Here is a 20,634-nt window from a genome sequence, read left to right on the forward strand (position 1 = left end):
GTCTGGAACTGGAACGCGGTCCAGGTCTGGAACTGGAACGCGGTCCAGGTCTGGAACTGGAACGCGGTCCAGGTCTGGAACTGGAACGCGGTCCAGGTCTGGAACTGGAACGCGGTCCAGGTCTGGAACTGGAACGCGGTCCAGGTCTGGAACTGGAATGCGGTCCAGGTCTGGAAGCGGAACGCGGTCCAGGTCTGGAAGCGGAACGCGGTCCAGGTCTGGAACTGGAACGCGGTCCAGGTCTGGAAGCGGAACGCGGTCCAGGTCTGGAACTGGAACGCGGTCCAGGTCTGGAAGCGGAACGCGGTCCAGGTCTGGAAGCGGAACGCGGTCCAGGTCTGGACCACCAGACGAGGTCTGTCAGACTGGAATCTCTAACAGACGCCTGTTCTTCTTTCAGGTCGTCTTGACTTCCTTCGTGGTCGGACCAAAGAGGTTTCAGGAGAAACCGCAGACATGAGAGGTGGAGCCGAGTCAGCTGGATGCTCATTGGCCGAGCCGAGCCCCGCCCCCTGCCCTGCCCCCCCAGCAGGCTGCCTTCACTCACGCTGTAAGCCGTGACGATCAGCTGGATGACGTTCTTGGAGTCCTGGTCCAGGATCTCCACTGTAGTCCCGGGTATGAGCGCGGTGAAATTCTTCATGAAGACAGAAACAGAAAAAGATCAGTGAGGGTTTAGGGTCGTGGGGGGGTCATGGGGGTCATGGGGGGGGTGGGGGGAGGACGTAAGTCAGATTTACCCTGTAGATAACGTAGAGCCGCTTGGTCACAGCGAAGATGAGGAAGATGTTGTTTTCTGCCAGTTTCTCCCCGAGCAGCGCCAGAGACGGGTAGTCCTGCAGAGAGTCAGGAGGTCAGAGGAGACGAGGATGCTCCTCTCAGCTGTTTGTGTGACCCCGGCGTGACCCCAGCCTGACCCCGGCGTGACCCCAGCCTGACCCCGGCGTGACCCTGCAGCTCATCCCGCTCAGCATCCATGTTTCACTTTCAGATGGAACCATTTACTCTGCATGCGTTTCAGTCTCGGTTCAGGCGGAGGCAGAACCTTCCAGAACCACACGGACCAGAACCGGGTCACTCGTTACGAAACGAGCTGATCGGGAATCTGAAGGCAGCAACACATCTGTAAGGAGCAGCAACGTGCTCCATGAGGCTCCAGATGTTTGTACTGGTGGAAGGTCTGGACCGCAGCAGTTCTCCTGTTCCACCATCAGGATGTGGTCCTGCTGGACCAGTTCTCCTGTTCCACCATCAGGATGTGGTCCAGCATGGTGGAAGGTCTTCCCTGAAAGAGACGTTGTCTGGATGGGAGCAGATGTTTCAGCATTGATGGAGCTTCCCAGATGTGGAAGCTGCCCACGCCATCGGCACTAATGCAACCCCATCCCATCAGAGATGCAGGCTGATAACAAGCTGGATGCTCCCTCTCCTCTTTAGTCTGCAGGACACGCCGTCCATGCTGTCCACAAACTATTCCACATCTTCATCCAGGTTTCCACTCAGAACATTTTAAATGAGCTTTGGTCCAGAGAAGACGGCGTGTTTCTGGATCCTCTTCACATATGATGGAGCTTTAACCTGCATGAACTGGGTTCACACTGCTTTCTGGAAGCTTCCTGATCCATGCACTGGTTTCCAGGAGAGAATCATGTCTGCTGTTAATGCAGAACATCACCAGGATCCAGCCTTGTCCCGTGCATACAGAGATTCCTTCTAATTCTCTGAATCTTCAGTTTGAGGAATATTTTTCCACATTTTTAGATCCAGAATGTCTGAGATGATGAAGCTTTGTCCATCTTTACATCTGAGAGACTCAGCCTCTCTGAAATGCTCCTCGTGTTCCTGACCAGTGGATAATTAACCTGATTTGTTCAATTCTCCTCCAGATGTGACTTTTCAGTGTTTTACAGACGTGTTGCTGCATCAGATTCACATTTTCCCGTCAAATGATGAAACATCTCAGTTTCAGCATCTGATCAGATGTTTATCTTCTACTGGGATTAAAATCTGGCTCCATGACGTTTGGAAATCGTTGCTTTCTGTTTTTAATTTACGTCTTACGCTGCATCCCATTAGTTGGAGATGGGGTTGTACTCAAACTGCAACCACAACATCTGGAGTTGCAGCAGAACTGGGAGGGTTTTACTGGTCTCCAGGTGGGGAAAGGTGCTTCAGTCCCGCCCACCGGCAGACCTTCATAAAGCATCTGCTTCTCCTTAACCCAGCTGCTTAAAGAGAATTCAGGTGTTTGTCTGGAATGAACCCCTCCAGCAGAAGCATCTGAACCAATACGAGCCAGTGGAAACGGGAAGCCTGGTGGTGAACCCCCCCAGCAGCAAACAGAAGCGCCATGTGCTGTCAGACCTCTTCCCTGCAGGAGCTCTTCTGTTTTCTATAAAACATCTTTAAAATGCTTTTTCCTGAAACTCCAGGACGCTGTTTAAACCCGTCCATCGTCTTGAGCTTCAGGCAGTTCGTGGAGAAATTTGTCTTTTTAACCCATAAAGACCAAAACCATGAAAAAATGATAAGTTCACTTTCCTTCAACATGAGGTCTTCATTTGTCCCTTTTACAAATGTAAAGAATTACCAACATTTTTAAAGGGGTATTTGTAATGTTTACAGTGTAATCTTCTGCTTTTTGGGTTCCACATTGTTTTGAGCAAACTTTGCTCCATAAAGTGACACCAGATGTGTCAGAAACTGAAACATTTATGTCCCGCTGGGGTCTGATGGGTTAAAACGACACCGCAGAGAGGCTCTAAGGACCTTCTAACTGTAGATCTGGTAAAGGTGATCCTCTTTTCTCAGCTGAAACGGTGCGTTACTGTTCCAGTCTCCCTCATGGTGGAACCAGAGGAGTTCCTCAGGGATCCAACCTGGCAACACTTTCATTTCGTCCACATATGAAAACGACATGAACGTTTCTGTAACCGTAGAAACACGGTCCGAGTCGGAGCACCACCGGGCTTCTGGTGCAGGAAAAAACAGCTGGAAGGAAACTGGACTAACTGCAGATGCATTGTGTAAAACCAGTTAGTTAGTTTTCCCAGTAAATCTGCTCTGATTCTCGTATTTTTCAGGGTTTTTTTTGTCAGAAACTGGGACTGAACAGCAGATCATTCCCGCTCACCTTCCCGCCGATAAAAAAAATGATTTTATAAACAAAGCAGCGTTCAGCTGACAAAGTTGACATCTGTGCAGCGAATTTAGCTGATTTCCTGTCTAAGCCCCTCGTAGAACCTGCTCGTCACGGCGGGTGATGCAGACATCACCGCGGACGGCTGCATCTTCCTCTCCTACAGCCTCGCAGCTTCAGGAGACTGGGAGGTGTGAACGTCAGGCTGTGCGGTCTGCTCAGACCGAGTCAGGGACTCGTTCTTCGGGTGCAGCGCCTCTTCTTACCATCTTTGTGGAGGCGCTGTACTCGTTCTGGTCGTTCAGGTGACACCGTCCATCGTGGGGCTGGACGAGCCCTCCGAGCCGGCCGTCCAGAGCCAGGTGCGGGACGTCGTCCGTGGCGAACACCAGCAGGTGGTAGGCTTCTTTCCTCCAACCGATCTCCTCCTGTGAACACCACAGCGAGTCAGTTTGTTACTGGTTTCACACCAGTTCTGATCTGGAAACTTTACTCAGGCCGTCTGCATCAGACCTACGGAGGTGGGACTCTTTGCACTGAGCCTGCTGTGTTGGAGCAGGGAAACACTGAAACCCTGCAGGACTGTGTAGCCCTGCTCCAGTCCCAAACCAATCAGTGAGGTGACCAAACAACCGTCAGAGAAGCCGAGTCGGTTTGGTGATCAATGAAACATTTAGGAACAGTCAGCAGAATCAGCTGATTGTAGCGGTGGGAAAAGAAAAAAAATTAGATTTTTTTTTCCATTTTAAATGTTTAAAATGTTTCGATGCCAGATGGAGAAGTAGTTACAGCTTTCCTCCAGCAGGGGGCGACGTGTTTCTCTTCGTAACATGATGCTAACAGAAGACGGGGAACAGCGACAGCCTGCAGAAATGTGCAGATAAATCCTCCACCGTCACGTTTTAAATCACAGTTTGGACACATTTTGGATTTTTTTTTTTTTGCTTTGAAGGGAAAAAGCAGAGCTGGACATGTGGAAACTCTGTAATGCACATGTGACGTACTGCGGTAACACAGCTAGCGTTACTGCCGACCGAGCAAGACGCCATCCTGAGCTAAAAGCAGAGCTAACAGCGAAATGTAGCGCAGCAGCAAGACAACAGACACTCAAGTTTTATATGCAGTTCCAGCTTCTGGAACCAGAGTAGAAGTTCACACAGCTGCTTCAGATATATTACTGCTGAATCAATCCTAAAAACTGACACAATTCATGTTTTTATTTAGGTAATCTGGCTCATGATACAGTCTGTAAATGTGCTGTTTAAAAATCAGCAAAACTTAAGAATCGCAAATTAAACTGAACCAACATCCCAAAAAATCGTTAAAAATGGAACCATGAGGAAAGCATCTGGTCCCAGACAGTCGATGTGAAGGCGTGACGGCTGCGCTGGCCTGAGACGGTCGTCGTGGTTGTTCAGGAGTAACAGAAATCTGTTGTGTACTTGTAAAACATGCATGTACTTCCTGACTTGGAAACGTATTTGTATTTTTAGAAAAGTAAAATCTACGTGTACTTGCGGGATGAACACGTAGTCGTGACACGTACCGTCGTCGTTCTGAGGGTTTCAAATAAAAGTTAGGAAACTTGTTTTGTTAGTGCTGAACAAACCAGCCTGCTCAGAAACATTCAGCTAAACTTTATGTAAACTGTTTCTCTTCCCACAAGTCTGTCAGCCACTGGTCCAACGCACACGCACGCACGCACACACACACACAGGCTCGCGCACACGCACACACACGAGCGCGCGGCACACACACACAAGCTGGAGTTTTCTGCAGAGGCTTTTATGGACAGGAAACAACAGGCAGGACACAGAGAGCGCTGAGCTGACTAATGTGCAATGCTAAAGACGCGCAGCTTTTCAGCCAATCAGCCGGCAGACCTTTGTGGCTCTTTTGTCCATTATGTGTCCCGTTCAGAGCGGTGGGCGCCCCGATCAGAGGCCTCAACAACAGAGACGTTGTGAGACGGAGCTGAACTCAAACAGTGTTCGTTTGGGTGGTTTCTAATAAAGAAACGTCTGTTGACGACGCAGCTCTGATCCAAAACTCACAACGAGTAAAAACCACTTCGAGCGGACAAAGTCTGCAGGACCGGCTGCAGTTTGTGAATGTAGCAACAGAACGGAGGTCTTGGTTCACACCAGAAAGACAATTCTAGGTAAAAATTTCTAATTTCAAGGTATTTCATTGAGTGGCCTATAAAGGGTTAAATGCTCTTTGGATACAATTGTCTGCAGAATGATCAAAAAATGATATTTATAATATTAAAAGGCAGCCCAACATGCTTTATATATTTGCAGAACATTTGTGAATTAAAAACACACAGTGAAGAGTATAACCTGAGGTATTTCATCAAGTTCTCCATGAAGCCGGGGTGTCAAAGTCCAGTCCTGGAGGTTCGGTATCCGGAAGGTTTTTGTTGTTTCCCTCTACCAACACAACTGATTCACATCAGATGGATCCAGCAGCTTCTTGTCAATTAATTTTTGAGTTTCAGTCAGGTGGGTTGGAGCATGGAGACAACAAAAACATGCAGAATAGCAGCCTTCCAGAACTGGAGTTAGACGCCCCTGCTATAAAAGGTTAAAGAAGAAAAGAAACCTGGAAATGTTCAGGACTGGACTGAAAATGAAGGAAAAAAACTGAAAATATTGAAAGAAAGTTGTAGAACTTTACAGCAGGGGTGTCCAAAGTCTGTCCTGCAGGGTTCTCCATGTGTCCCTGCTCCAACACGCCTGGCAGCCATTAAATGGATCCAACAGCCTATGAAGTTCTGCAGAGTGATTAGTTTGAGTCAGGTGTGTTGGAGCAGGGACACATGGAAAGCCTGCAGGATTGTGGCCCTGGAGGACCGGAGCTGGAAACTCCTGCTGTCCATGATAAAGCAGGAGAAGTGGATCAGGACTGTAAATCTGCTGGAATATAAACGTAATATTTGGACTTAATGTGTGTGAAACTGCAACAACCAATCAGAAGCCAGCTGTGATCATATTTATTCATTAAAGAAGGAAACAAACAGCTGCCTGTAAAATAAGCTGAAATTGACTAAAGTAGTAATAAATAAATATTTTATAAAAATCATGACATTTTCTAGTTTAAAAAAAAAAAAAAAAAAAAAAAAAAAAGCAAACAAATAAGAATTTATTCCATATTCCATCAGTCATAAAGTAATATTTAGTTGAAGAATCCTTTAATGTTTCCGCTCCAGTCAGGTGTTTTCTGTTCCTCTCAGTCAGACTTCTGCACCTGTTGACAGGTATTTTGTCCCACTGTTCAACAGAAAAGTCTCTCATTTGTCCAGGACACATTTGTTTGTTTGTTCTCAATTAAACGAAAAAACAGTGTCTTATATTACTAAATTTTTAGTTCTTGTTCCTTTTTTAAGTCTCCAGTTATTTAAGTGACTTGTAAATTCAGCCTTTTCTTTTATGAAAGGGGATGAAGACATATGAGCACAGCTCTACCTAGCTGGCTGAAAGAGTTTTACTTCCTGGAGGAGACGATATAAATAACCACGTTAAAGATAAAGCCTGCAGAGCCTCTCGGCTCCGCCTCCCACCACAGACGCCAAATTACAGGGCAGGACTTGTTTAGAAAACAATTAAACTGGGAGAGGACAGCGGGACGACTCGTCCTTGTGTTTAAGCAGCTGTTATCACCCCCCCCCATCACCACACACCCGCCTGCAGCAGCACGAATGAGAGCGATGGAAGACGGCGTCACCTTGCACACGGCGGCCTGCAGGATGGCGTCGAACCCGCCCTCCGGCGCGTCCCGGTTGCGAGACACCATCTGCTTCTGCACCTCCTCGTTGAAGCGGTCCACTTGGTCGGTCAGCGACAGGATGTGGCGGAAACCGAAGGTGGGGACGCACTGCGGGAAGAGCTTGTATCTGCAGGAGGACAGGAAACGCAGTCAAACGCCGCTGGATTGGGACGCCATGAGAAGACGCAGCGACAGAAACTCCGACTCTTTCCTCCGCCTGTGAACGCATCGCAGCTGGGGTCAGTCGGGGTCAAAAAGGCATCACACACACACACACACACACACACACACACACACACACACACACACACACACACACACACACACACACACACACACACACGAGCTGTAACCCAGATGGGAAGCGATGCATGATGGACGCCTCGCCTCCGGGGCGATCCTGAGCCATCACCCCTCCTCCTCTTCCTCCCTGCCCTTCATCTATTCTGCTGCTTCTCTCTAGATCTGCATCAGCAGCTCGTTCTGACACACAGACGTGTAAAACAGAAATAAAAACCAGAAGAATCGTCATGTTTTCCTCCCAGCAGAAGAGAAAGCATCAGATCAGACCCTGAAACTGAGATTTCATAGAAGATATGATCTGATTGTGAAGCAGCAACACGTCTGTCAGCAGCTGGAACAGCAGCAGCACCAGGCTGGAAAAGTTGCATCAACTAACAACTAACCAGGTTAATTATCCACTGGTCAGGAACATGAGGAGCATTTCAGAGAGGCAGAGTCTCTCAGATGTAAAATCATCTCAGACAGCATCTAAAAATGTGGAACAATTACAGAAAAATGTTCCTCAAACTGAAGATTCAGAGAATTAGAAGGAATCTCTGTATGATGGGAATGTTCTGCATTATAACATGATTCTCAACTGGAAACCAGTGCATGGACTAGGGGTGGAAAAATCGAATCGAAAATTTGGATTTTTTTTTTTTTGTTTCACAATTTAAAAAAAAAAAAAAAAAAAATCCTTTTTTTTTTTAAAAACAAAAATCGATTTAAAAAAAAGTTTTTGTTTGTTTTTATTGATCTTTTTACTTGTTTTCTTGGGCATTATAGCTGCAGAATGATGATCTGGCTACTTTGTTGTTTTTTTCTTAATTGAAATCAAGAAAAACGACAAAAAAAAAAAGTTTTGTACATTTTTTTTGTTTTTAATCTACAAAAATCAGAAATATGGAAGAATTCTGAAAATCGCAATTTAAATCAAATCGGCACCTTAAAAAAAAAAAAAATTGGAATCGAATCGGGACAAAAGCCCTAGCATGAACCCAGGAAGCTTCCAGAAAGCAGTGTGAACCCAGTTCATGCAGGTTAAAGCTCCATCATATGTGAAGAGGATCCAGAAACACGCCGTCTTCTCTGGACCAAAGCTCATTTGCATTAGTGCCGATGGCGTGGGCAGCTTCCACATCTGGGAAGCTCCATCAATGCTGGAACATCTGCTCCCATCCAGACAACGTCTAAAGGACCAGAACGGGAACACATTCCTGCAGCAGCCCGTCTGTTTCTACCCACGTCACACATGAACACACGCGGCGCTGCCTCCTACCCGCTGCAGGGGTTCTCCTGGTACTTGGGCGCCGTGTAGGAGAACGGGGAAATGTTCTTGTCCACGAAGGAACCGAAGCCCAGCCGGAAGTTGCTGGTCAGCTTCCCCATCTCCTCCGCCAGCTTGGTGCCCAGATTCCGGATGGTGTCCAGGTCGTCCTTCATGGAAAGCGAGAGGTCCATGAGGTAGTAGAGGTCCACCGGGTAGTCCTCCACCTGCCGCACCTGCAGGCTGAACCACGTCTGTTCTCCTGCAGGACCACAAGCAGACCGTTAACCGGCGGACTAGAGGCTCCGCCCCCCGCCGGAACCCGCGATTCTTACCCGGCCGCAGGCTGAGGGAGATCTTCTGAGGCATCATCTGGACCGTGTCGTACCGGAACAATCCGGACCCTTTAGAACTCAGGGCCAGGTTCTGGAGGACCGACACGGTGCTGGAGGGGTTCTCGATGAAGCGAGCCTCGCAGCCTCTTTTCTGCAGGTTGGGACTGAAATCACAACGAGACCTCAGGGTCCGGCTCCTCCCGAAGTCCTGCGGGGCGGGAAACAGGACCAAGACCACCGCAGGTTAGGATAACTAGACCGGAAACCAGACCAGTCAGACCAGTAACCAGGCTGGAAACCAGACCAGTCAGACCGGAAACCAGACCAGTAACCAGGCTGGAAACCAGACCAGTCAGACCAGTAACCAGGCTGGAAACCAGACCAGTCAGACCAGTAACCAGGCTGGAAACCAGACCAGTAACCAGGCTGGAAACCAGACCAGTAACCAGACTGGAAACCAGACCAGTAACCAGACTGGAAACCAGACCAGTCAGACCAGTAACCAGGCTGGAAACCAGACCAGTCAGACCAGTAACCAGGCTGGAAACCAGACCAGTAACCAGGCTGGAAACCAGACCAGTAACCAGACTGGAAACCAGACCAGTAACCAGACCAGTAACCAGGCTGGAAACCAGACCAGTAACCAGACCAGTAACCAGGCTGGAAACCAGACCAGTAACCAGACCAGTAACCAGGCTGGAAACCAGACCAGTAACCAGATGGTAAGCAGACCAGTCAGACCGGTAACCAGACTGGTTCTGTTCTGCAGGTACAACCAGATCAGTGTTTCCCAGTCCTGGTCCTGTGGCACCACGGTCTGCATGTCAGATGTGTTCCTGCTCCAACGCACTTGATCCAGATTAACAAACTTCCTCGGCAGCCAATCATCATCAGTTTCTTCCAGGTGCAGGTTTACCACCGGAACATGCAGTTGGGACTCCAGGACCAAAACCAGGACCGGGACCAGGACCGGGACCGGGACAGACTTTACTGGACCCCAGAGGGAGTTATGGACAGTTTACACGGAACAGAGGTGGAACAACGACTTTCCTGCTCCGCTTACGTTTTATCATCACTTTTCCTGACTGAAGGTAAAAACGGTGAAAATGCTTCAAAACTTCGTCCTGACATGAAAGATGCTTTCGCTCCGTTCACGTTTCACTCATTTTTATATCAGAATGTTCCATATGAAGCTTTTTACACATTTTTATTATTTCATTGGTTTTCTTCTTGGAATAAACTGAGGAGTTTCTTTAACAGTTAGAAACTATCAATTATTGCTCCACATGACAGATTTCAGATTAAAGTGGTTTTAATAACGACTCGTTTAAAGCTGGAAAATTTGAAAATATATTTTTACAAGTTTCAGTAAAGTGAATTTTTCTTTAAATCAAAATGTGAAAAGCTATATATATATATATATATATATATATATATATATATATTTTTTTTTTTTTTTTTTTTTTTAAAAACGAAGCTTCATGAAAAATAATGAATCAACCTTCACCTGTCCAAAAATTAGGGACTAATTATAGTAATAATAATACTAATATAATATGTTCAATCTGCCCGTTGCTCTCCGTCCAATCATGCATTCATGTTTTCAGCTTCTCCACCATCACATCCGTCGTTTCCATCAGAAACTTCTGGTATTCAGGAGGAAACGTCTCCACCATCACATCCGTCGTTTCCATCAGAAACTTCTGGTATTCAGGAGGAAACGTCTCCACCATCACATCCGTCGTTTCCATCAGAAACTTCTGGTATTCAGGAGGAAACGTCTCCACCATCACATCCGTCGTTTCCATCAGAAACTTCTGGTATTCAGGAGGAAACGTCTCCACCATCACATCCGTCGTTTCCATCAGAAACTTCTGGTATTCAGGAGGAAACGTCTCCACCATCACATCCGTCGTTTCCATCAGAAACTTCTGGTATTCAGGAGGAAACGTCTCCACCATCACATCCGTCGTTTCCATCAGAAACTTCTGGTATTCGGGAGGAAACGTCTCCACCATCACATCCGTCGTTTCCATCAGAAACTTCTGGTATTCGGGAGGAAACGTCTCCACCATCACATCCGTCGTTTCCATCAGAAACTTCTGGTATTCAGGAGGAAACGTCTCCACCATCACATCCGTCGTTTCCATCAGAAACTTCTGGTATTCAGGAGGAAACGTCTCCACCATCACATCCGTCGTTTCCATCAGAAACTTCTGGTATTCAGGAGGAAACGTCTCCACTTTCACATCCGTCGTTTCCATCAGAAACTTCTGGTATTCGGGAGGAAACGTCTCCACCATCACATCCGTCGTTTCCATCAGAAACTTCTGGTATTCGGGAGGAAACGTCTCCACCATCACATCCGTCGTTTCCATCAGAAACTTCTGGTATTCAGGAGGAAACGTCTCCACCATCACATCCGTCGTTTCCATCAGAAACTTCTGGTATTCAGGAGGAAACGTCTCCACCATCACATCCGTCGTTTCCATCAGAAACTTCTGGTATTCAGGAGGAAACGTCTCCACCATCACATCCGTCGTTTCCATCAGAAACTTCTGGTATTCAGGAGGAAACGTCTCCACCATCACATCCGTCGTTTCCATCAGAAACTTCTGGTATTCAGGAGGAAACGTCTCCACCATCACATCCGTCGTTTCCATCAGAAACTTCTGGTATTCAGGAGGAAACGTCTCCACCATCACATCCGTCGTTTCCATCAGAAACTTCTGGTATTCGGGAGGAAACGTCTCCACCATCACATCCGTCGTTTCCATCAGAAACTTCTGGTATTCGGGAGGAAACGTCTCCACCATCACATCCGTCGTTTCCATCAGAAACTTCTGGTATTCGGGAGGAAACGTCTCCACCATCACATCCGTCGTTTCCATCAGAAACTTCTGGTATTCGGGAGGAAACGTCTCCACCATCACATCCGTCGTTTCCATCAGAAACTTCTGGTATTCAGGAGGAAACGTCTCCACCATCACATCCGTCGTTTCCATCAGAAACTTCTGGTATTCAGGAGGAAACGTCTCCACCATCACATCCGTCGTTTCCATCAGAAACTTCTGGTATTCAGGAGGAAACGTCTCCACAATCACATCCGTCGTTTCCATCAGAAACTTCTGGTATTCAGGAGGAAACGTCTCCACCATCACATCCGTCGTTTCCATCAGAAACTTCTGGTATTCAGGAGGAAACGTCTCCACCATCACATCCGTCGTTTCCATCAGAAACTTCTGGTATTCAGGAGGAAACGTCTCCACCATCACATCCGTCGTTTCCATCAGAAACTTCTGGTATTCAGGAGGAAACGTCTCCACCATCACATCCGTCGTTTCCATCAGAAACTTCTGGTATTCAGGAGGAAACGTCTCCACCATCACATCCGTCGTTTCCATCAGAAACTTCTGGTATTCAGGAGGAAACGTCTCCACCATCACATCCGTCGTTTCCATCAGAAACTTCTGGTATTCAGGAGGAAACGTCTCCACCATCACATCCGTCGTTTCCATCAGAAACTTCTGGTATGCGGGAGGAAACGTCTCCACCATCACATCCGTCGTTTCCATCAGAAACTTCTGGTATTCGGGAGGAAACGTCTCCACCATCACATCCGTCGTTTCCATCAGAAACTTCTGGTATTCAGGAGGAAACGTCTCCACCATCACATCCGTCGTTTCCATCAGAAACTTCTGGTATTCAGGAGGAAACGTCTCCACCATCACATCCGTCGTTTCCATCAGAAACTTCTGGTATTCGGGAGGAAACGTCTCCACCATCACATCCGTCGTTTCCATCAGAAACTTCTGGTATTCAGGAGGAAACGTCTCCACCATCACATCCGTCGTTTCCATCAGAAACTTCTGGTATTCAGGAGGAAACGTCTCCACCATCACATCCGTCGTTTCCATCAGAAACTTCTGGTATTCAGGAGGAAACGTCTCCACCATCACATCCGTCGTTTCCATCAGAAACTTCTGGTATTCAGGAGGAAACGTCTCCACCATCACATCCGTCGTTTCCATCAGAAACTTCTGGTATTCAGGAGGAAACGTCTCCACCATCACATCCGTCGTTTCCATCAGAAACTTCTGGTATTCGGGAGGAAACGTCTCCACCATCACATCCGTCGTTTCCATCAGAAACTTCTGGTATTCGGGAGGAAACGTCTCCACCATCACATCCGTCGTTTCCATCAGAAACTTCTGGTATTCAGGAGGAAACGTCTCCACCATCACATCCGTCGTTTCCATCAGAAACTTCTGGTATTCAGGAGGAAACGTCTCCACCATCACATCCGTCGTTTCCATCAGAAACTTCTGGTATTCAGGAGGAAACGTCTCCACCATCACATCCGTCGTTTCCATCAGAAACTTCTGGTATTCAGGAGGAAACGTCTCCACCATCACATCCGTCGTTTCCATCAGAAACTTCTGGTATTCAGGAGGAAACGTCTCCACCATCACATCCGTCGTTTCCATCAGAAACTTCTGGTATTCAGGAGGAAACGTCTCCACCATCACATCCGTCGTTTCCATCAGAAACTTCTGGTATTCGGGAGGAAACGTCTCCACCATCACATCCGTCGTTTCCATCAGAAACTTCTGGTATTCAGGAGGAAACGTCTCCACCATCACATCCGTCGTTTCCATCAGAAACTTCTGGTATTCGGGAGGAAACGTCTCCACCATCACATCCGTCGTTTCCATCAGAAACTTCTGGTATTCAGGAGGAAACGTCTCCACCATCACATCCGTCGTTTCCATCAGAAACTTCTGGTATTCAGGAGGAAACGTCTCCACCATCACATCCGTCGTTTCCATCAGAAACTTCTGGTATTCGGGAGGAAACGTCTCCACCATCACATCCGTCGTTTCCATCAGAAACTTCTGGTATTCAGGAGGAAACGTCTCCACCATCACATCCGTCGTTTCCATCAGAAACTTCTGGTATTCAGGAGGAAACGTCTCCACCATCACATCCGTCGTTTCCATCAGAAACTTCTGGTATTCAGGAGGAAACGTCTCCACCATCACATCCGTCGTTTCCATCAGAAACTTCTGGTATTCAGGAGGAAACGTCTCCACCATCACATCCGTCGTTTCCATCAGAAACTTCTGGTATTCAGGAGGAAACATCTCCACCATCACATCCGTCGTTTCCATCAGAAACTTCTGGTATTCAGGAGGAAACGTCTCCACCATCACATCCGTCGTTTCCATCAGAAACTTCTGGTATTCGGGAGGAAACGTCTCCACCATCACATCCGTCGTTTCCATCAGAAACTTCTGGTATTCAGGAGGAAACGTCTCCACCATCACATCCGTCGTTTCCATCAGAAACTTCTGGTATTCAGGAGGAAACGTCTCCACCATCACATCCGTCGTTTCCATCAGAAACTTCTGGTATTCAGGAGGAAACGTCTCCACCATCACATCCGTCGTTTCCATCAGAAACTTCTGGTATTCAGGAGGAAACGTCTCCACCATCACATCCGTCGTTTCCATCAGAAACGTCTGGTATTCAGGAGGAAACGTCTCCACCATCACATCCGTCGTTTCCATCAGAAACTTCTGGTATTCGGGAGGAAACGTCTCCACCATCACATCCGTCGTTTCCATCAGAAACTTCTGGTATTCAGGAGGAAACGTCTCCACCATCACATCCGTCGTTTCCATCAGAAACTTCTGGTATTCAGGAGGAAACGTCTCCACCATCACATCCGTCGTTTCCATCAGAAACTTCTGGTATTCAGGAGGAAACGTCTCCACCATCACATCCGTCGTTTCCATCAGAAACTTCTGGTATTCAGGAGGAAACGTCTCCACCATCACATCCGTCGTTTCCATCAGAAACTTCTGGTATTCAGGAGGAAACGTCTCCACCATCACATCCGTCGTTTCCATCAGAAACTTCTGGTATTCAGGAGGAAACGTCTGCAGGAGGTGTGAGGTGACCTACCTCCTGCGAACACCACGCACAGCTGGGGTGGATCAGCAGACACTCCTCACAGGACGAAGCGCTGCCGCTGGAACACACGTTGAGACCTGCAGAGAAGATCACGGACAGACTGAAGGCTTCACCGTGCAGAACCGGGACCGCGGTCCGGACCGGACCACTGGACCGCCACCATGCAGACCGGACCACAACAAAACACACTGTTTGTTCCCCTTTAGTTTTTTTTTGTTTTTTTAACATGAAAAGCAGCAAAGATCCGACAGAAAAGGCCGAACTGGACTCAGTCAGAACCTGCAGTCCAGCAAAGACCAGAACCAGGACCAGAAAGATGCATCTGGACCTTCAGCTGATCCAGTTACTGTTGGCCTCCTCTCCATGGAAACGCAGATGTCAAGAGGCCTGAAAGGCTGAGGTCACCAGAACCAGGACCCGAACAGGTCCGACGGAGGGACTGATCCTCTCCAGAACCAGGTTTTGTAAAATCCTGGAAGGATCCTGGGAACTGGATGAAAGTTTCTGACTGGAAGAGTAACTTTCCCGTTCCAGCAGTGTGTGTGTGTGTGTGTGTGTGTGTGTGTTTCAATAAATAAATTGATCCCTTCACTGTTTCCTGGCTGGAAATCATGGAATTTTTACTGCGCGCGCGCAGATCTGTCCATCACCAGAACCTCCTCCATGTGGCGTCAGGTTCCAGCTGGCTGCAGGTCCACGCGCACCCCACGCACACTCCTGTCTGCTGGGACAGCAGGCAGCCAGCGGTGCTGTCACACATGACCCGGTCCGGTCCGGCTCGGTTCGGCTCCTACCTCCAGCAGGGCGCAGGAAGGTCTCCAGCAGCAGCCAGCAGAGAGCCGCTCTCCTCGGGCTCCACATGGCGTCCCACGCCGCGCGCTCCACTTCCAGATACGTCTCTTCACAGCAAACACTATCTGCCGCGTGCCACCTCTCCACGCGCGCGTCCTGCGCGCATCGCGACGCTCCGCGCGGACGGACAGACAGACAGACAGCAGTCTGGGGATCCGCTTCTACAGCTGCTGCTCGGGTCCGGACTCCTCTGAAGACTTCCACGCCGCGACGTGTCCGCTCATACCTGGCAGCAGCTCCGCAGCTTCCCGCAGGAGGTCACGCACACAGCCCACGCGCCAGAGCGGGATTAAAGCAACTGGAAGCGGAGAGAGACGCGGCGGCGCGGCAACAAAAGCAACAACTGAGCTTCTCTCTCTGCGTCAAGCGTCGCGACGTCGCTTTACGTCCCCTGGAAGCCCCGCCCACTCTGAAACCAGGCTCATGCTGCGTTTGTTTAACCTCGGAAAACCGAGGACTGGGATTTAACAGCGGGATAAAAGTGCGTTATTTACAACACTGCAAACATATATTTTAAATTTTTATAAAATAGGAAAACCATATCAGCGTGGTTGACTTAACTGGAGAAAAAAATAGGTTAAAAAATATTTTTAAAGTATTTTGTAAGACGTTAAACACAAAAAATACATTCAAATCAACATTTTTAGATTGTTTGCAGCTTTTCTAGGTGGAAAACAAAATGAATGAAGTTGAGAAGATCTGTAGGAAATCCTACTTCAGTTTGACTGATTTATGTTCAGGAAATGGAGGTGAAAGCTCGGATTTCCGTGGTGTTGTTGAAGAGTTGGCGCAAACTGCAGCGCAAAGTGGTGGAACTTCCCAGGTTACATAACATCACTTCCTCCTGGCAACAGCAATGTTTACTGTGGTTTAGAGAATAAAAGAGGAAAACAGAGGATTTGCTCTGAAAAGGAGCCAAATGAAAACACAGGAGGTGATAAAACAGAAACTTAACATGTAAATTATGATACAAAGGTAAGACGTCCGAAAATCACAGAAAAGAAATGAACATATTGGTAGTGATTGTTCCAATAAAAGAATCGATCTTTTGGGACATTAGGAACACATCACCTCAGTGACATCTAGTGGCTAAAAATGTGATTTCAACTGATTGAACCCAATAAACTGGAATGTTTTCATGTTTCCTGAGTTGTGATGTTTCATAAAACTTCTTCAGTCAGTTTAAAGTGATGTCAGCATGAAAGGATGTTTCATTTTAACCAGTCAGTAGTTCTATGTGGTGCTTCTGTACATTTAGGACTTTTTATTAAGAAAGACGATCTGCTCAGCTGTACCCGGGCTGAGATGGTTTGCTGGAAATCTGTCCTGGTTTGGAGAATATTCTTTCCAGGGGACTGATGTGGCTGGGATGGAAAGATGCAGGACTGGACTGTGTTCTGCTGGGACTGATGGAGACTGCGGGATGTTTGGTCTGCAGGTGTCTCCACATTGTTTTATTATTGCAAAAGGCCAAACGTTGCATACAATCATACATTTAACCCTTTTCTCTTCAAGCAGCTGGAAGTGATCCCAGACAGATGATCTGGGAAACTTTCTACTTCTTTCCATTTTAAGACAGTTGTCTTAAATACACTCAAAACACTCAGAAAAAAAAAACAGAAAAATGAGGCGAAGCTTCATAAAGTCATTTAGGAGATATTTTTAATGTTTCTGCATATCAGCTGATGATTCAGCCGCCAATCAGGAAAGACACGATAAATAATTATGAATATCAGTGTTCTTATGAAATAAAATGAAAACTACTTTATTAATCCCCAAAAGGAAATTCAATATTGTAGTATATAATAATAATAATAACTAGAGGAGGTCTTGTTCCGGAGGCTGATGGCTGCTGGCAGGAATGATCTTCTGTATCTTTCTTGCATCGGACCTGAAGAAGCCTCTCACTGAACACACTTTGTTGTTTCTTCACTGTTGTGGAGAGGGTGTGAAGAATTATTTTGTGAAAATGTCGTACATATGTGTGAAAGTGGTAAATATTTTCATTTTTATTTAATCTGTTGTTCCATTTTGGACAGAATGTTGAAAAGATCCCTGGTTTGTCTGTTTTACTCGGTTTTATTTCTATCAACCGCAGCGTTTCAGACTGGTGACGTAATAAGTGGAACAGTCACGTGACTTCCTCGACTCGGGTCAGGAACGTAGTTTCAGTTCGGACTGGAACAGCCTCCATCTTGCCGTCAGAAGATATTGGCAAGAAATATTTCTGTCAAGCTTTGTTTTAATGCATGTTTTATACCGTTTTTATTCATTGGTAATATTTGTAGATTTATTTGATATTTTTCATTTAAAAAGTTATTTTTCTATAATTATTTATAAATCCAGACATTAGGGGGTTAATTATTAAAACTTTGGAAATGATTAGAAATAGTTTGTTTTCCTATGAATAAATATTTGTGTCTGATTTCATTTAATCAAAGCTGAACCTGAATTCAGTGTCGATCCAAACACAAATAAATATTAATAAAAATATTAAAATAATTATTTTACCTGTTTTTTTTACGGACATGAAAAGTTGAGAATCTGTTTCACCAACTCGCTGACAAAGTAAATAAGTAATATGCACCCCTCTCTCTCACTCTCTCACACACACACACACACACACACACACACACACACACACACACACACACACACACACACACACACACACACACACCAGGAAAGGATCTTCACCTCTTTGTCAGACAAAACGGCTGAAATCTTTAATGAACTTTATTTTCTGAACATTTTAATGTAAAACTTTGCAGTGTTTATCTGACAACATGCCGTTTCTCTAATAAAACTATTTACTCCAAAATAAACTCAATAAAGCGCGAAACGTTCTGGTTCCATGACAACCATCCTCACAGTGACATCATCAGGCTGAAACGACGTTTTTTATTCCGGCCCGACGACAACGCGGCGTTTCAACCAAACCAGATTCTAACAAAGTAAATAAAAATAAACTTATTTCTTTTTTACAATCAGTAACTGTCCGGAGAAAAAACAGACGTTTGTTTCAGTTTAATAACAAAGCAAGATTTTTTTCACAGTTATTAACAAACCAAAAGGAGCCGTCGGCGACGTTTCCAAACGTCGTCTTTCTAAAGGAAACGAGCTGCTGACGTGACGCAGCTGCTGCATCGGGTCAGAAGTCTCTCGGCAACAAAAACATTTATTTCTCCTCTTCTTTATGAAAACAACTGAACAAAATGCTGCAAGTCAAAACCTTGGAGGCGGCCGGAGTTCCCTGATGGCCCTGAAGGCCTCGCGACGCCCGCCGTGGCGTGCTGGGCTCCGGGTAGGCAGCGGGCGAGATCCAGACCACCTTCCTGTCGGCGTTGCAGAGAGGCGGCCGATCCATCAGCTGCAACAGAGAGAAGATCTGAAACGCTCCGTTTTCCTGCAGCCCTCAAACGCAGCGCTGCACACACACCCAACACACACTCCTTTCTCCTGGAACACTTCTCCAGGACCCTGGAAGGACTTTCCAAACCTGCCGTTTGCTCCGTTCTCTGCAGAAGATCCCAGCGGGTCAGAGGTCAACTCCTCACAAAGAGCTCACCTTTCTGTCAGACCCGGGTTCTGGCTCGGCGGGGTCCTGTGGGGACCGGGACCAGCCGGACCCGGGTTCTGGCTCGGCGGGGTCCTGTGGGGACCCGGACCATCAGGTGGAGACCCGGTCCTGACTCCTCCCCCGAGGCGCTCCACATGTAAAACATGGCCGTGTGTTCGTAGGCCGTCCAGCTCTCTCACCGCCGTTTCAGCGGACTGCAAACTGCTTACCATCACCACGGCAACCCTGGAAAAGGAGCGAGTAGAACCGCAACTCAGCATCAACGCCTGCCGTCGAGTCTGGCCGCATGGCGTTTAGGAGGGCGAGGTGAAACGGAGCACCAGGTGCGATGACAACTCACGTCAAACGGTTCCTGGAGGTGTAGACGTTGACCTCCGACGGCTGGAACTTCTCAAACAGCTGCATCACATCACCCTGAAGAAAGCCAGAGTTAAAACCTGCAGCGCCCCCTGCTGGCCGGACCAGCACGGTGCACATCACCGCGCTCGTGCACGCTCTCACCTCCGTCGTGCGACTGTGCAGGTTGGACACGAACAGCACCGACTCGGCATCGAGCTCTGCAGCTTCTGCAGCTGAAAGCTGCAGGTCCTCCTCAGCATCGTACCACGTGTCGCAGCTGCAGCCGACCTCCTGCGCCGCCGCCGCCGCCGCCGCCATCGGCTTCTGGTTCGGGCCGACAGCTCTGATATTGGGCACCAGAGTGGCAGCTTGCCTCGTCTTCTTTACTTTTGTCTGGCTGAGCTGAGAAAGAAGGAAAAGTGTGTAAATGTTCAGACAACCACATGGTTTCATACGACCTGGTGGTTCATCCTCCCAGAAGCTTCAGAGCTCATTTCAGACGTAATCTCTCTATTTAGTAAATCTGCAACATAGACATTTTATGTTGAGCTTCCGGAAGTTACCTGATGAGAAATGTCACGACGTTTTACTGACAGGAACTTCAGTCCCTGGACTCGTGCGATATTATGAAAAACCCTCCGTATGTGGGAGGAAGACGTAGTCCTGGTGAGGAAGAGCAGGGCTGAACTGGACCCTGGACCGGAGGAAACTAGTTCCCTACCGTCTCCGACACATTTCATTGAAATACATGGTGTTCATTAGCAACACAGGCGACATGCCGTATAAAATCAGACCAAAACGGTCAAACTTAAGGACTTTTCAAAGAAATGGAGATGAAGAACTTTTAAGACCCAAAAGGAAGGCTGTTATGTAAAAAGATGGGCGAAGCCTCCGTGACGTCACCAGCAGGTTTCTGAAGAGCTGAATTGAAGCTCGGTGGGCGGTTCCTACCATCACCATCTTGGCAGGGGCATGCGTGTCGTCTCTCCCGGAAAATACAAATATGGGCAAAGAGGTGGAGCTGAGAGGGGGGCTGTGAGCGTCATGGTGGATGATTGACATCGAGCGAACTCCGAGCTTTCTGTAGCTAAGAGCT

At 47.4% G+C, this 20,634-nt stretch overlaps 2 protein-coding genes across 3 annotated transcripts in view; both read right to left on the reverse strand.

The window, feature by feature from the left end:
* itgb5 (integrin, beta 5) overlaps positions 1-15,964 on the reverse strand; it is a 56,778-nt gene extending 40,814 nt beyond the window's left edge. The window contains exons 1-8 of one of the 2 annotated variants that reach the window (XM_079254509.1): positions 15,562-15,964; positions 14,759-14,844; positions 8,792-8,999; positions 8,469-8,718; positions 6,866-7,034; positions 3,406-3,567; positions 741-836; positions 548-637 (exon numbers count right to left, since the gene is read on the reverse strand). In XM_079254509.1, coding sequence (XP_079110635.1) covers positions 548-637; positions 741-836; positions 3,406-3,567; positions 6,866-7,034; positions 8,469-8,718; positions 8,792-8,999; positions 14,759-14,844; positions 15,562-15,628 — 1,128 coding nt within the window. In that variant the 5' untranslated portion in view covers positions 15,629-15,964. The remainder of the gene's footprint in view (positions 1-547; positions 638-740; positions 837-3,405; positions 3,568-6,865; positions 7,035-8,468; positions 8,719-8,791; positions 9,000-14,758; positions 14,845-15,561) is intronic. The other variant, XM_079254510.1, reaches the window with a different exon arrangement.
* A 2,686-nt stretch (positions 15,965-18,650) lies between these two features.
* Positions 18,651-19,608, reverse strand: rbm44 (RNA binding motif protein 44). The gene is made up of 3 exons (XM_079254441.1): positions 19,540-19,608; positions 19,188-19,424; positions 18,651-18,989 (listed from the first exon to the last, which is right to left on the reverse strand). Exons 1-3 carry the CDS (start codon positions 19,602-19,604, stop codon positions 18,986-18,988), a joined length of 306 nt encoding a protein of 101 aa, XP_079110567.1. The 5' UTR covers positions 19,605-19,608; the 3' UTR covers positions 18,651-18,985.
* Positions 19,609-20,634: the final 1,026 nt, after the last annotated feature.

Source organism: Telmatherina bonti, assembly GCF_933228915.1.
Source record: "Telmatherina bonti genome assembly, chromosome: 15".
Lineage (NCBI taxonomy): Eukaryota > Metazoa > Chordata > Actinopteri > Atheriniformes > Telmatherinidae > Telmatherina > Telmatherina bonti.

Excerpts from the sequence above, each read along its gene's own strand:
- rbm44 (XM_079254441.1), bottom strand. The coding sequence starts at position 19,604 with ATGCAGCTGTTTGAGAAGTTCCAGCCGTCGGAGGTCAACGTCTACACC. Across the intron at positions 19,425-19,539 it reads ACCTCCAGGAACCGTTTGAC|GGTTGCCGTGGTGATGGTAA; the intron begins GTGAGTTGTCAT and ends CTCCTTTTCCAG.